The sequence below is a fragment of the Scyliorhinus canicula genome, chromosome 1, assembly GCF_902713615.1.
Source record: "Scyliorhinus canicula chromosome 1, sScyCan1.1, whole genome shotgun sequence".
Classification (NCBI taxonomy): Eukaryota; Metazoa; Chordata; class Chondrichthyes; order Carcharhiniformes; family Scyliorhinidae; genus Scyliorhinus; species Scyliorhinus canicula.
The window spans coordinates 310479286-310496070 of NC_052146.1; the positions used below are offsets into that span (position 1 = coordinate 310479286).

Genomic DNA, 16785 nt, shown 5'->3' on the forward strand with positions numbered 1-16785 from the left:
TGTCACACTCACCGTGTCACACTCACCGAGTCACACACTCACTGTGACACATCCTCTCAGTGACACACACTCGCCATATCACACTCACCGTGACGCACCCTCACTGTGGAGCACACTCGCCATATCACAAACTCACCATGTCACACTCACCGTGGCGCACCATCACTATGGATCACACTCGCCATATCACACGCTCACCGTGACACACACTCACTGTGTCACACCCTCACCATGACACACACTCACTGTGACACACTCTCACCATGTCGCACACTCACCATGTCGCACACTCACCATGTCACGACTCACCGTGTCACCACCAACTGTGTCGCTACCTCACCATGTCACCCCCTCACTGTGTCACACCTTCACTGTGTCACACACTCACCGTGACGCACACTCACCGTGTCACACACTCACCGTGTCACACACTCACCGTGACACACACTCACTGTGTCACACACTCACCGTGTCACAAACTCAACATGTCACACACTCAACATGCCACACACACACCGTGACACACACTTAGTGTCACACCCTCACCGTGACACACACTCATCATGACACACACTCACCGAGTCACACACTCACTGGGTCACACCCTCACTGTATCACACACTCACTGAGAGAAAACCCTCACTGTGTCAAACACTCACCGTGACACCCCCCCCACTGGGACACACACTCCCTGTGTCACACACTCACCATGACACACACTCACCATGTCACACACTCACCATGACACACACTCACCATGTCACACACTCACCATGACACACACTCACCATGTCACACCTGCCTGTGTCACACACTCACCGTGTCACACCCTCACCATGTTTCACCCTCACCATGTCTCACCCTCACTGGGTCACACCCTCATTGTGTCACACACTGACCGTGACACACCCTCACTGGGTCACACCCTCACTGTGTCACACACTCACCGTATCACACCCTCACCGTGTTACACGCTCACCATGTCACACACTCACCATGTCACACCCTCACCATGTCACACACTCACCATGTCACACCCTCACTGTGACTCACAGAGCTAAATCGCTGGCTTTGAAAGCTGACCCAGGCAGGCCAGCAGCACGGTTCAATTCCCGTACCAGCCTCCCCGAACAGGCGCCGGAATGTGGCGACTAGGGGCTTTTCACAGTAACTTAATTGAAGCCTACTTGTGACAATAAGCAATTTTCATTTCATTTTTCATTTCATCCTCTCCGTGACACACACTCACCATGTCACTCATCGTGTCACACTCACCGTGTCACACTCACCGTGTCACACTCACCGTGACACATCCTCTCCGTGACACACACTCGCCATATCACAAACTCGCCATGTCACACTCACCATGACGCACCCTCACTGTGGAGCACACTAGCCATGTCGCATACTCACCATGTCACACACTCAGTGTGACACACACTCACCGTGACACACACTCACCATGTCACACCTTCACTGTGTCACACACTCACTGTGTCACACACTCACTGTGACACACACTCACAGTTTCACACACACCGTGTCACACCCTCACAATGTCACACACACACCGTGTCACACCCTCACAATGTCACACACTCACCGTGACACACACTCACCATGTCACACCTTCACTGTGTCACACACTCACTGTGTCACACACTCACTGTGACACACACTCACAGTTTCACACACACCGTGTCACACCCTCACAATGTCACACACACACCGTGTCACACCCTCACAATGTCACACACTCACCGTGACACACACTCACCATGTCACACCTTCACTGTGTCACACACTCACTGTGACACACCCTCACAATGTCACACACATACCGTGACACACACTTACAGTGTCACACCCTCACCATGACACGCACTCATCGTGACACACACTCACCGTGTCTCATACTTACTATAGAGCAGGCTTTCCATTGGTATCTGGATTATGTCTTACCTTCTTGTTTTGCTGCATTGGACACGCTGTTTGGATGTTTGGGATCTTCAAATTGGGTCTGGAGAAAGAGGACAGAGTTTCTGATTATTCACAATGAATGTAATTCGCATTACATCACTTGTCTACATTCCTGCAGCCAGGCTCCACAATGAGCAAAAGGTGCAAATACAGTCCTCACTGTCTGTGCGGAGTCTGCACGTTCTCCCCGTGTGTGCGTGGGTTTCCTCCGGGTGCTCCGCTTTCAACTCACAGTCCAAAGATGTGCAGGTTAGGTGGATTGGCCATGCTAAATTGTCCTTAGTGTCCAAAAAGGTTAGGAGGGGTTACTGGGTTACGGGAATAGGGTGGAAGTTAGATAGGGTGGGGTTAGGGGCTGGTTTAGCACACTGGGTTAAATCGCTGGCTTTGAAAGCAGGCCAAGGCAGGCCAGCAGCATGGTTCGATTCCTGTACCAGCCTCCCCAAACAGGCGTCGGAATGTGGCGACTAGGGGCTTTTCACAATAACTTCATTGAAGCCTACTCGTGACAATAAGCGATTTTCATTTCATTTCAAGTCAGGGCTTAAATGGGTCGGTGCAGACTCGATGGGCTGAATGACCTCCTTCTGCACTGTGTGTTCTATGTTCTATTCCCTCTCCCCCCCCCCCCTTCATTTGAACGTTCCCAAAACTGTCCAACATGAACAATAGTCAGTCGGTTAGTCACTGCTGTAAATTTTGGCGTCACTCTCCGAATGGTCAATGGCAAAACTCTGGTGTCTTCGTCTTCTTGCTGACGTCAGCTGTGGTTGCTTTAACCGGCGTTGGCATGGGAACTGGAGGTTGTCTCTGTGTCTGGGCAGAGGAGTGAGGGGCTGACTTCCTCAGCGCCATCCGCTCGTCGGAAACTCCTGGCTTTAAAGGATGAACCTGAATTCTCTTTTAGCCACCAATTCTCGTGGATGTATTTTCCCAGCCAGTAACTGTTCTGTGTGTCTCCTGCAGATAATGTCATCTGAGGTCCGGACAGTATAAGGCCATAAGACATAGGAGCAGAATTAGGTCACTCAGCCCATCGTGTCTGCTCCGCCATTCAATCATGGCTGATATTTTCTCATCCCCATTCAACTGCCTCCTCCCCATAACCCCTGATCCCCACATTGATCAAGAACCTATCTCTCTCTGTCTTAAAGACACTCAGTGTCTCCACAGCCTTCTGCGGCAAAGAGTTCCACAAATTCACCATCCTCTGGTTGAAGAAATTCCTCCTCATCTCTGTTTTAAAGGATCGTCCCTTTAGTCTGAGTCCTCTGGTTCTAGTTTTTCCTACAAGTGGAAACATCCTCTCCTTGTCCACTCTATCCAGGCCTCGCAGTATCCTGTAAGTTTCAATAAGATCCCTCCTCATCCTTCTAAACTCCAATGAGGACAGACCCAGAGTCCTCAACCATTCTTCGTACGACAAGCTCTTCATTCCAGGGATCATTCTTGTGAACCTCCTCTGGACACTTTCCAAGGCCCCAGCACATCCTTCCTTAGATACGGGGCCCAAAACTGCTCACAATACTCCAAATGGGGTCTGACCAGAGCCTTATACTGCCTCAGGAGTTCATCCCTGGTCTTGTATTCTCGCCCTCTCGACATGAATGCTAACATTGCATTTGCCTTCCTAACTGCCAACTGAACCTGCACATTAACCTTAAGAGAATCGTGAACAATGCCTCCCAAGTCCCTTTGGGATCTTGGGCCAGGATTCTCCCCTACCCGGAGGGACGGGGGATCCCGGCGTACCGGAGTGGCAAGAACCACTCCACCGTCGGGCCTCCCCAAAGTGCTAGGCCCACGCCAGAGTGGTTGGCGCCCCGCTGACCGACGCGAACGGCCTTTGGCGCCCCGCCAGCCGGCAACACGGCTGGCCGAAAGGCCTTCTCCGGCTGGCGTGAGTCTGCGCATGCGCCGGAGTGTCAGCGGCCGCTGACGTCACCCTGGCGCATGCGCGGTGGAGGGGGTCTCTTCCGCCTCTGCCATGGTGGAGGCCGTGGCGGCAGCGGAAGAAAAAGAGTGCCCCCACGGCACAGGCCCGCTCGCCGATCGGTGGGCCCCGATCGCGGGCCAGGCCACAGTGGGGGGCACCCCCTGGGGTCCGATCGCCCTGCGCCCCCCCCCCCCCCCCCCAGGACCCCCGGGGCCCGCTCCCGCCGCCTGCTCCCACCGGCACCAGAAGTGGCTTAAACCACGTCGGTGGGAGAGGACTGACAGCGGCGGGACTTCGGCCCATCGTGGGCCGGAGAATCGCCGTGGGGGGCCCGCCGACCGGCGCGATTCCCGTCCCCGCCGATTCCCGGGTGGCGGAGAATTCCGGCCACGGCGGGGGCGGGATTTACGCCGGCCCCGGGCCATTCTCCGACCCCCCGGGGGGTCAGAGAATTCCACCCTTGATTCCTAAGCATTTTTCCATTTAGAAAATAGTCTGTCCTCCATTTCTCCTTCCAAAGTGCATAACCTCACACTTTTCCACATTGTATTCCATTTGCCACTTCTTTGCCCACTCTCCCAGCCTGTCCAAATCCTTCTGCAGCCCCCCTTGCTTCCTCAATACTACCTGTCCCTCTACAGATCTTTGTATCATCTGCAAACTTAGCAACAGTGCCTTCAGTTCCTTCTTCCAGATCAGTAATGTATATTGTGAAAAGTTGTGGTCCCAGCACAGACCCCTGAGGCACACCACTAGTCACCGGCTGCCATCCTGAAAAAGACGCCTTTATCCCCCCGTCTGCCTTCTGCCAGTCAGCCAATCCTCTATCCATACCAGGATCTTACCCTGAACACCATGGGCTCTTAACTTATTTAACAGTCTCCTATGCGGCAGCTTGTCAAAGGCTTTCTGGAAATCTAAATAAATCATGTCCACTGGTTCTCCTTTATCTGACTTCCTTGTTACCTCCTCAAAGAACTCCAACAGATTTCTGAGAAATGACCTCCCTTTGACGAAGCCGTGCTGACTCAGTCCTATTTTACCATGCACTTCCAAGTACTCCGCGATTTCATCTTTAATAACAGACTCTAAAATCTTACCAATGACTGAAGTCAGGCTAACTGGCCTATAATTTCCCATCTTCTGCCTCCCTCCCTTCTTAAACAGGGGTGTTACATTAGCCACTTTCCCGTCCTTTGGGACCCTTCCTGCCTCCATTGATTCCTGAAAGATCATCAGCAATGCCTCCACAATCTCCTCAGCTATCTCTTTTAGAATCCTGGGGTGTGGTCCATCCGGTACAGGTGATATATTGACCTTCAGACCTTTCAGTTTCCCCAGAACCTTCTCCTTAGCGATGGCCACGACACTCACCTCTGCCCCCTGATTCTCCTGGAGCTCTGACATCCCACTGGTGTCTCCCACCATGAAATCTGATGCAAAGTAACTATTCAGTTCCTCTGCCATTTCTTTCTTTCCTATTATTACTTCTTCAGCCTCATTTTCCAGTGGTCCAATTTCTATTTTTGCCTCTCTCTTACCATTTATATATTGAAAAAAAATTCCTTCTATCTTCTTTTTAATCTTGTTTTATATTACTAGCTGGCTTGCACTCACCTCCTCCCCCCTTATTGCTTGTTCAGTTGCCCTCTGCTCGCTTTTAAAGGCTTTTCAATCCTCTGGCTTCCCACTAATCCTCGCCACTTTGTCTGCTTTTTCTTTTGCTTTTATGCTGTCCTTGACTTCCCTCGTCAGCCATGTGGCCACGTTCGGTCTGTTCACCCACACTATGGTCCTCGCTCTGGTCCCTATGAGCTGCAAGAACCTGAAACCTGTTGCTCAGTCACAGCTGCTGAGACTCCTCCACTCCCACTTTCTACATCCTACTACCTGTCTGCTTCATTATCATACCCTCCTGTACCTGGCCACTGACCAAATCAGATCGCACTAACTGAAGGAATGTGATTGCCTTCCATAACAACCATCCCGGCAATGATCAGCCTCCCTGATGTGCCTCAGTGTCTGCAGCTCAGCCTCCCTGATGTGTCTCAGTGTCGGCAGCTCAGCCTCCCTGATGTGTCTCAGTGTCCGCAGCCTCCCTGATGTGTCTCAGTGTCCGCAGCCTCCCTGATGTGTCTCAGTGTCGGCAGCTCAGCCTCCCTGATGTGTCTCAGTGTCGGCAGCTCAGCCTCCCTGATGTGTCTCAGTGTCCGCAGCCTCCCTGATGTGTCTCAGTGTCCGCAGCCTCCCTGATGTGTCTCAGTGTCCGCAGCCTCCCTGATGTGTCTCAGTGTCCGCAGCCTCCCTGATGTGTCTCAGTGTCGGCAGCTCAGCCTCCCTGATGTGTCTCAGTGTCGGCAGCTCAGCCTCCCTGATGTGTCTCAGTGTCGGCAGCTCAGCCTCCCTGATGTGTCTCAGTGTCGGCAGCTCAGCCTCCCTGATGTGTCTCAGTGTCCGCAGCCTCCCTGATGTGTCTCAGTGTCGGCAGCTCAGCCTCCCTGATGTGTCTCAGTGTCCGCAGCCTCCCTGATGTGTCTCAGTGTCCGCAGCCTCCCTGATGTGTCTCAGTGTCCGCAGCCTCCCTGATGTGTCTCAGTGTCGGCAGCTCAGCCTCCCTGATGTGTCTCAGTGTCCGCAGCCTCCCTGATGTGTCTCAGTGTCGGCAGCTCAGCCTCCCTGATGTGTCTCAGTGTCCGCAGCCTCCCTGATGTGTCTCAGTGTCGGCAGCTCAGCCTCCCTGATGTGTCTCAGTATCCGCAGCCTCCCTGATGTGTCTCAGTGTCCGCAGCCTCCCTGATGTGTCTCAGTGTCCGCAGCCTCCCTGATGTGTCTCAGTGTCGGCAGCTCAGCCTCCCTGATGTGTCTCAGTGTCCGCAGCCTCCCTGATGTGTCTCAGTGTCCGCAGCCTCCCTGATGTGTCTCAGTGTCCGCAGCCTCCCTGATGTGTCTCAGTGTCGGCAGCTCAGCCTCCCTGATGTGTCTCAGTGTCCGCAGCCTCCCTGATGTGTGTCAGTGTCGCAGCTCAGCCTCCCTGATGTGTCTCAGTGTCGGCAGCTCAGCCTCCCTGATGTGTCTCAGTGTCCGCAGCCTCCCTGATGTGTCTCAGTGTCCGCAGCCTCCCTGATGTGTCTCAGTGTCCGCAGCCTCCCTGATGTGTCTCATTGTCCGCAGCCTCCCTGATGTGTCTCAGTGTCGGCAGCTCAGCCTCCCTGATGTGTCTCAGTGTCCGCAGCCTCCCTGATGTGTCTCAGTGTCCGCAGCCTCCCTGATGTGTCTCAGTGTCCGCAGCCTCCCTGATGTGTCTCAGTGTCGGCAGCTCAGCCTCCCTGATGTGTCTCAGTGTCCGCAGCCTCCCTGATGTGTCTCAGTGTCCGCAGCCACCCTGATGTGTCTCAGTGTCCGCAGCCTCCCTGATGTGTGTCAGTGTCGGCAGCTCAGCCTCCCTGATGTGTCTCAGTGTCCGCAGCCTCCCTGATGTGTCTCAGTGTCCGCAGCCTCCCTGATGTGTCTCAGTGTCGGCAGCTCAGCCTCCCTGATGTGTCTCAGTGTCCGCAGCCTCCCTGATGTGTCTCAGTGTCCGCAGCCTCCCTGATGTGTCTCAGTGTCGGCAGCTCAACCTCCCTGATGTGTCTCAGTGTCGGCAGCTCCGTCTCCAGCTCATTAACTCTGAGTTCACGTTCCTCAAACCATAGAAACTTAGAACAGATGTGGTGAGGATCGAATGCAGTGTGCTGCTGCTACCAACAGACAGACTGGCAGGGGGCAGGCACAGGGCAGACAGACTGGCAGGAGGCAGACACAGGGCAGACAGACTGGCAGGAGGCAGACACAGGGCAGACAGACAGGCAGGAGGCAGACACAGGGCAGACAGACTGGCAGGAGGCAGACACAGAGCAGGCAGACTGGCAGGAGGCAGACAGGTAGAAAGACGGGTAGGCAGACAGTCTGACAGGCAGACAGGGGGAAGACAGGCAGACAGGCAGACAGGCAGACAGGGGGAAGACAGGCAGACAGGCAGGCAAGCAGACAGACGGGCAGACAGGCAGGCAGGCAGACAGGGAGACAGACAGACAGACAAGCAGGCTGACAGACAGACAGGCAGGCAGAGTGACAGGTAGTGTCATGTGAGAGTACCTTTAAGAAATGGATGTTTAAGAAATGTACCTTTAAGAAATAGAGCAGCGCATATTACTGAAGTGATGTCAGAGTGTGGGTGGAGCTGGGTTTTTTAGCTCAGCCATTTTGCAGTGTTTAGTTTTCAGTTTAAGAGAGAGCAGCTGAAAAGTGCCTGGCTGGGTTGCTGTGAGCTGTTTGAAAGGAGAAAGCCAGATTTGAGGAAAAGAGCTTGGGTGTGTCTGTGTTTGCAGTGAGCTGGATCTGCTGTGATCTCTGCCAGGAAAGACTATCTCTGAATCATTTGGGTGATTTAAACTCATAATAGTAATGTCTTTAACCTGATGTGTTTCTGTTTAAAGATGTTCAGTCTTTTAGAGGTTTGAAGGAACATTGTGAGGAATTATTTAGTGTTGTATTATTTTAAGAAAGGAGTGTAAAGTGATCCAATGTTTATTTAAGAAGGTTAAGTTGAATTCATGGAATAAACATTGTTTTGTGATTAAAAACCTACGTGTCCATAATTGTAATACCACACCTGGGGAACAAGCCGTGTGTCTGTCAAACAGGCAGAGTGACAGACAGACAGACAGGCAGACAGGCAGACAGGCAGACAGGCAGGCAGACAGGCAGACAGACAGGCAGACAAACAGGCAGACAGACAGGCAGACAGATAGGCAGACAAACAGGCAGACAGACAGGCAGACAAACAGGCAGACAGACAGACAGACAGGAAGGCAGGCAGGCAGAGTGACAGACAGACAGACAGGCAGGCAGAGTGAGAGACAGACAGGCAGACAGACAGACAGACAGGCAGACAGGCAGACAGACAGGCAGGCAGGCAGACAGACAGACAGGAAGGCAAGCAGGCAGAGTGACAGACAGGCAGACAAACAGGCAGACAGACAGACAGGAAGGCAGGCAGAGTGTCAGACAGACAGACAGGCAGGCAGAGTGACAGACGGACAGACAGGCAGACAGACAGACAGGCAGACAAACAGGCAGACAGACAGACATGCAGACAGGCAGAGTGACAGACAGCCAGACAGCCAGGCAGACAAACAGGCAGACAGGCAGGCAAACAAACAGGCAGGCAGACAGACAGGCAGACAGACAAACAGGCAGGCAGACAGGCAGACAGACAGGCAGACAAACAGGCAGACAGGCAGGCAAACAAACAGGCAGACAGACAGGCAGACAAACAGGCAGACAGACAGGCAGACAGACAGACAGGAAGGCAGAGTGAGAGATAGACAGGCAGACAGACAGGCAGACAGGCAGGCAGTCAGACAGACAGACAGGAAGGCAGGCAGGCAGAGTGACAGTCAGGCAGACAAACAGGCAGACAGACAGACAGGAAGGCAGGCAGAGTGTAAGACAGGCAGACAGGCAGGCAGACAGACAGACAGGCACACAGACAGGCAGGCAGAGTGACAGACAGGCAGACAGACAGACAGACAGACAGGAGGGCAGGCAGACAGACAGGCAGGAGGGCAGGCAGACAGACAGGCAGGCAGAGTTACAGACAGACAGACAGGCAGGCAGAGTGACAGACAAACAGGCAGACAGGCAGAGTGACAGGTAGACAGGCAGGAGGGCAGGCAGAGTGACAGACAGGCAGAGTGACAGGCAGATAGAGTGACAGACAGACAGGCAGACAGACAGGCAGACAGACGGACAGGCAGAGTGACAGACAGACAGGCAGACAGGCAGACAGACAGGCAGAGTGACAGACAGACAGGCAGACAGACAGACAGAGTGACAGGCAGACAGGCAGACAGACAGACAGGCAGGCAGACAGACAGGCAGACAGGCAGGCAAAGTGACAGACAAACAGGCAGACAGACAGAGTGACAGACAGGCAGAGTGACAGGCAGACAGGAAGGAGGGCAGGCAGAGTGACAGACAGGCAGAGTGACAGACAGGCAGAGTGACAGACAGGCAGATAGAGTGACAGACAGACAGGCAGACAGACAGGCAGACAGACAGGCAGACAGACAGGCAGACAGACAGGCAGACAGACAGACAGGCAGACAGACAGACAGACAGGCAGACAGACAGACAGACAGACAGACTGAGTGACAGGCAGACAGACAGACAGGCAGACAGGCAGAGTGACAGACAGACAGGCAGACAGACAGACAGGCAGACAGACAGGCAGACAGACAGGCAGGCAGAGTGACAGGCAGACAGCCAGACAGGCAGGCAGGCAGAGTGACAGACAGACAGACAGGCAGACAGACAGACAGGCAGACCGACAGACAGGCAGGCAGGCAGACAGGCAGACAGACAGACAGACATACAGGCAGACAGCCAGACAGACAGGCAGACAGACAGACAGACAGACAGACTGAGTGACAGGCAGACAGGCAGACAGGCAGACAGGCAGAGTGACAGACAGGCAGGCAGACAGACAGGCAGACATACAGACAGACAGAGTGACAGGCAGACAGGCAGACAGACAGGCAGACAGACAGGCAGACAGACAGACAGGCAGGCGAGTGACAGACAGGCAGACAGACAGACAGACAGGCAGGCAGAGTGACAGACAGACAGGCAGACAGACAGGCAGGAGGGCATACAGACACCCTCTTGTCTTGCTATTTTGGGCTCAGTGCAGACAAGAAACATTCAGCAATTCCTATTTTTATACTTTCTTAAAAACAATTCAAGCTCTGAAAATTAGTTTAAGATAGTTATCGAGTTAATAGTTATCTAATTAACCAACGGCAGGTCCTCTCAAGGAGTCTGTAATCTCTATTTAAAGTTCGACAAATGTAACTTCTCTTAAGTTAAGGAGTTACTTTTAGCCAATTGCTATGTTGCAGAGAAAAACGCGACACTTCAGAGAGAAATAAACCCTTAAACCCCCTCACTCACCAAACTCAGCAACACCCCCGACTCCGGTGAGGACCCTGGCTGTGTGTCGGGTTCTGCTCTCTCACAGCACGCCCCGTGCTCCCTGCTCTCTGTGCCCAGTGCTGCTTCGCTTGGGCAGAGATCTCACTTCCATGGGAAAACGGGAATCTTCAGCACACATCCGCCAGCAGAGTGGGAGGAATGTCAGGATAACTCTTCTCCCCTTCCACCCCCCCCCCCCCCCCCCACAGCTTCCCCCCCCCCCTCCCCCACCCCCACCATGCCCAACTTCAACCGTCTCATTCCTTCTTTCCTCAACTTACAATACTCAGGAGTTGCGAGTCACGTTTCGAATCTACGTAGTTACTCTCTGTCGAGAATTGGACAGTCTTCCTGCAGGAAGAGGAAATAACATATTAGAAAATCCCTGATCTCCGTTCATCCTCTGTCTCAACGCCACACAAAAATAAGTGGGTGCAAAGAAAATGAAAATGAAATGAAAATCGCTTATTGTCACGAGTAGGCTTCAATGTAGTTACTGTGAAAAGCCCCTAGTCGCCACATTCCGGCGCCTGTCCAGGGAGGCTGGTACGGGAATCGAACCGTGCTGCTGGCCTGCTTTAAAAGCCAGCGATTTAGCCTTGTGAGCTAAACCAGCCCCTGGTTTAGAGCAACAAAGAACAAAGAAAAGTACAGCATAGGAACAGGCCCTTCGGCCCTCCAAGCCTGTGCCGACCATGCTGCCGTCTAAACTAAAATCTTCTACACTTCCTGGGTCCGTATCCCTCTATTGCCATCCTATTCATGTATTTGTCAAATTTGCCCCTTAAATGTCACTATCGTCCCTGCTTCCACCACCTCCTCCAGCAGCGAGTTCCAGGCACCCACAACCCTCTGTGTAAAAAAACTGTCTTGCAAACTTTGCCCGTCTAAACTTTGCCCCTCGCACTTTAAACCTATGACCCTTGGGAATTGACTCTTCCACCCTGGGGAAAAGCCTCTGACTATCCACTCTGTCTGTGCCCCTCATAATTTTGTAGACCTCTATCAGGTCGCCCCTCAACCTCCGTCGTTTCCAGTGAGAACAATCTGAGTTTATTCAACCGCTCCTCATAGCTAATGCCCTCCATACCAGGCAACATCCTGGTAAATCTCTTCTGCACCCTCTCTAAAGCCTCCACACCCTTCTGGTAGTGTGGCGACCAGAATTGAACACTATACTCCAAGTGTGGCCTAACTAAGGTTCTATACAGCTGCAACATGACTTGCCAATCCTTATACTCAATGCCCCGGCCAATGAAGGCAAGCATGCCGTATGCCTTCTTAACCACCTTCTCCACCTGTGTTGCCCCTTTCAGTGACCTGTGGACCTGTACACCTAGATCTCTCTGCATGCCAATACTCTGAAGGGTTCTGCCATTTACTGTATATTTGCCACCTGTGTTAGACCTTCTAAAATGCATTACCTCACATTTATCCAGATTGAACTCCATCTGCCATCTCTCCTCCCAAGCCTCCAAACTATCTAAATCCTGCTGAATCCTCTGACAGTCCTCTTTGCTATCCACAATTCCACCAACCTTTGTGTCGTCCGCAAACTTACTAATCAGACCAGTTACATTTTCCTCCAAATCATTTATATATACTACGAACAGCAAAGGTCCCAGCACTGATCCCTGCGGAAAGCCACTAGTCACAGCCCTCCAATCAGAGAAGCACCCTTCCCTGAATGTGGTTTGTGTGGTGTGAATTCCGACTGGATAGTGGATTCTTGGTTTGATTCTCAGTCCGTGCGGAGGTCAGCATTGGTCACTAAAAGGCAAGAAAGAGGCCATTTGATCTGACATTCTGAGGTCAGTTTCATTGCAGTGTCAGTGTATTTGTGACACGAATAAAGAATATAGTAAATTATAGTTCTCTGACCCAATCATTATTCTGTTAATCCTGTTCTAATCACAGCTCTTTGCAAAGTTTTCTCATCACTTTATTGCCCTCTTCTGGTGTCTCAGGTTATTGCAGTTTTCAGGCCAGTGCTGAAACTGAGGCTCCAATTTGGATTGGGGACAACAAACACAGACAGTGCAGCACATATACACACACACACCGACACACACCGACACACACACACCGACACACACCGACACACACACACCGACACACACACACTGACACACACACACTGACACACACACACCGACACACACACTGACACACACACACCGACACACACACACCGACAAACACACACACACACACATACACACGGGCAGCACGGTAACAGAGTGGTTAGCACAAGTTGCTCCACAGCGCTAGGGTCCCAGGTTCGATTCCGGTTTGGGTTACTGTCTGTGCGGAGTCTGCACGTTCTCCCCGTGTCTGCGTGGGTTTCCTCCGGGTGCTCCGGTTTCCTCCCACAGTCCAAAGATGTGCAGGTTAGGTGGATTGGCCGTGCTAAACTGCCCTTTGTGTCCAAAAAGGTTAGATGGGGTTACTGGGTTACGGGATAGGGTGGAGGTGTGGGGCTTAAGTCAAGTGCTCTTTCCAGGGGCTGGTGCAGACTCAATGGGCCAAATGGCCTCCTTCTGCACTGTAAATTCTATGAGACACACACACACAGACAAATATAAACCAACACACAGCCACAGACAAACACACACATATGGTATAGCTGTCAGAGATTGTATAATAGTCACTCACAGATCAATACACCCACATACCCTTGTCGAAACATACATGCATATGGTTTGGCTCTCGCAGACTGTATAACACACAGAGGGTACAGTCCTCACACATGATGCTGAAAGGAACATAACAATATCTATCCTCTTTTATATGTTCACAAGGTCTCACAGAGACCTTATATGGATATTGCTAACACATAGCTACATACATATACCGGATGTTGAATTCTCCGCCCAGCCGCGCCACATTTACATAAGAACATAAGAACATAAGAACTAGGAGCAGGAGTCGGCCATCTGGCCCCTCGAGCCTGCTCCGCCATTCAATGAGATCATGGCTGATCTTTTGTGGACTCAGCTCCACTTTCCGGCCCGAACACCATAACCCTTAATCCCTTTATTCTTCAAAAAACTATCTATCTTTACCTTAAAAACATGTAATGAAGGAGCCTCAACTGCTTCACTGGGCAAGGAATTCCATAGATTCACAACCCTTTGGGTGAAGAAGTTCCTCCTAAACTCAGTCCTAAATCTACTTCCCCTTATTTTGAGGCTATGCCCCCTAGTTCTGCTGTCACCCGCCAGTGGAAACAACCTGCCCGCATCTATCCTATCTATTCCCTTCATAATTTTAAATGTTTCTATAAGATCCCCCCTCATCCTTCTAAATTCCAACGAGTACAGTCCCAGTCTACTCAACCTCTCCTCATAATCCAACCCCTTCAGTTCTGGGATTAACCTAGTGAATCTCCTCTGTACACCCTCCAGCGCCAGTACGTCCTTTCTCAAGTAAGGAGACCAAAACTGAACACAATACTCCAGGTGTGGCCGCACTAACACCTTATACAATTGCAACATAACCTCCCTAGTCTTAAACTCCATCCCTCTAGCAATGAAGGACAAAATTCCATTTGCCTTCTTAATCACCTATTGCACTTGTAAACCAACCTTCTGTGACTCATGCACTAGCACACCCAAGTCTCTCTGAACAGCGGCATGCTTTAATATTTTATCGTTTAAATAATAATCCCGTTTGCTGTTATTCCTACCAAAATGGATAACCTCACATTTGTCAACATTGTATTCCATCTGCCAGACCCGAGCCCATTCACTTAACCTATCCAAATCCCTCTGCAGACTACCAGTATCCTCTGCACTTTTCGCTTTACCACTTATCTTAGTGTCATCTGCAAACTTGGACACATTGCCCTTGGTCCCCAACTCCAAATCATCAATGTAAATTGTGAACAATTGTGGGCTCAACACGGATCCCTGAGGGACACCACTAGCTACTGATTGCCAACCAGAGAAACACCCATTTATCCCAACTCTTTGCTTTCTATTAATTAACCAATTTCTGTTTCATCCCGCCGGCAGAGAATCCAGCCCAGGGTCTATACCCCAAGCAATGAGCTGACTCCGTGCTTTGTTCTACGCAGGTCTCTGTCCTGTTCACAACTCTCTCTGGTTTCAAGTCATGGGTTTCTTTACATCACACTCTGGGCGGTATTGTCTCCCAGTCCCACACTAACCTTCACCTTTTTAAAAATTTGTTTCCAGGACTTGGCTGTCCCTAGCGGTGCCAGCATTTACTACACATCCCTCACTGCCCTGCATTTCAGAGTTAACCACATTGCTGTGGGTCTGGAGTCACATGTGGGATAAGGACAGCAGATTTACTTCCCTACAGGACATTAGTGAACCAGATGGGTTTTTACGATAATCGACAATTTGGTAGATAACGGGGAGCCAATGGATGTGGTATATCTGGATTTCCAGAAAGCTTTTGACAAGGTGCCACACAAAAGATTGCTGAATCAGATAAAGATGCATGGCATTAAGGGTAAAGTAGTAGCATGGATAAAGGATTGGTTAATTAATAGAAAGCAAAGAGTGGGGATTAATGGGTGTTTCTCTGGGTTGGCAATCAGTAGCTAGTGGTGTCCCTCAGGGATCCGTGTTGGGCCCACACTTGTTCACAATTTACATAGATGATTTGGAGTTGGGGACCAAGGGCAATGTGTCCAAGTTTGCAGATGACACTAAGATGAGTGGTAAAGCGAAAAGTGCAGAGGATACTGGTAGTCTGCAGAGGGATTTGGATAGGTTAAGTGAATGGGCTAGGGTCTGGCAGATGGAATACAATGTTGACAAATGTGAAGTTATCCATTTTGGTAGGAATAACAGCAAGAGGGAATTGTATTTCAATGATAAAATATTAAAACATGCTGATTTGCAGAGGGATCTGGGTGTGCTAGTGCATGAGTCACAAGACGTTGGTTTACATGTGAAACAGGTGATTAAGAAAGCGAATGGAGTTTTTGTCTTTCATTGCTAGAGGGATGGAATTTAAGACGTGGGAGGTAATGCTGCAATTGTATAAGGTGTTAGTGAGGCCACACCTGGAGTATTGTGTTCAGTTTTGGTCTCCTTACTTGAGAACGGACATACTGGCACTGGAGGTTGTGCAGAGGAGATTCACTAGGTTAATCACAGAGCTGAAGGGGTTGGATTACGGGTTGAGTAGACAGGGACTGTACTCGTTGGAATTTAGAAGGATGAGGGGGGATCTTATAGAAACATATAAAATTATGAAGGGAATAGATAGGATAGATGCGGGCAGGTTGTTTCCACTGGCGGGTGAAAGCAGAACTAGGGGACATAGCCTCAAAATAAGGGGAAGTAGATTTAGGACTGAGTTTAGGAGGAACTTCTTCACCCAAAGGGTTGTGAATCTATGGAATTCCTTGCCCAGTGAAGCAGTTGAGGCTCCTTCATTAAATATTTTCAAGATAAAGATAGATAGTTTTTTGAAGAATAAAGGGATTAAGAGTTATGGTGTTTGGTCGGGAAAATGGAGCTGAGTCCACAAAGAATCTCATTGAATGGCGGAGCAGGCTCGAGGGGCCAGATGGCTGCCTCCTGCTCCTAGTTCTTATGTTCTTATCACCCCCAGCCTCACAGCGCTCTGAGATCTCTGTGATCTATCCCAGTCTCATCACCCTACAGGTGATGTCATCTGTAATCTCCTAACCCCGCCCTCACGAACATCCCAAATTTTAATTGATGGCCAAGCCTCGCTACCAAGATGCTAAACTGCTGAGTTCACCCCTGCCCTCCCCCCACATCTCTCCTTCTCTCTACCATCTGCTCCTTTAGTCACATTGACTCCAGGAAGGATAGGTTCGCACTCGACAGGATATGGATCATATTTTC

General features: G+C 51.0%; 1 protein-coding gene across 1 annotated transcript in view; it reads right to left on the reverse strand.

Annotated features, from left to right (window-relative positions):
- LOC119976782 overlaps positions 1–16785 on the reverse strand; it is a 44103-nt gene that overhangs the window by 11894 nt on the left and 15424 nt on the right. Inside the window, exons 2-3 of the mRNA XM_038817562.1 lie at positions 11212–11281; positions 1963–2020 (exon numbers count right to left, since the gene is read on the reverse strand). Coding sequence (XP_038673490.1) covers positions 1963–2020; positions 11212–11281 — 128 coding nt within the window. The remainder of the gene's footprint in view (positions 1–1962; positions 2021–11211; positions 11282–16785) is intronic.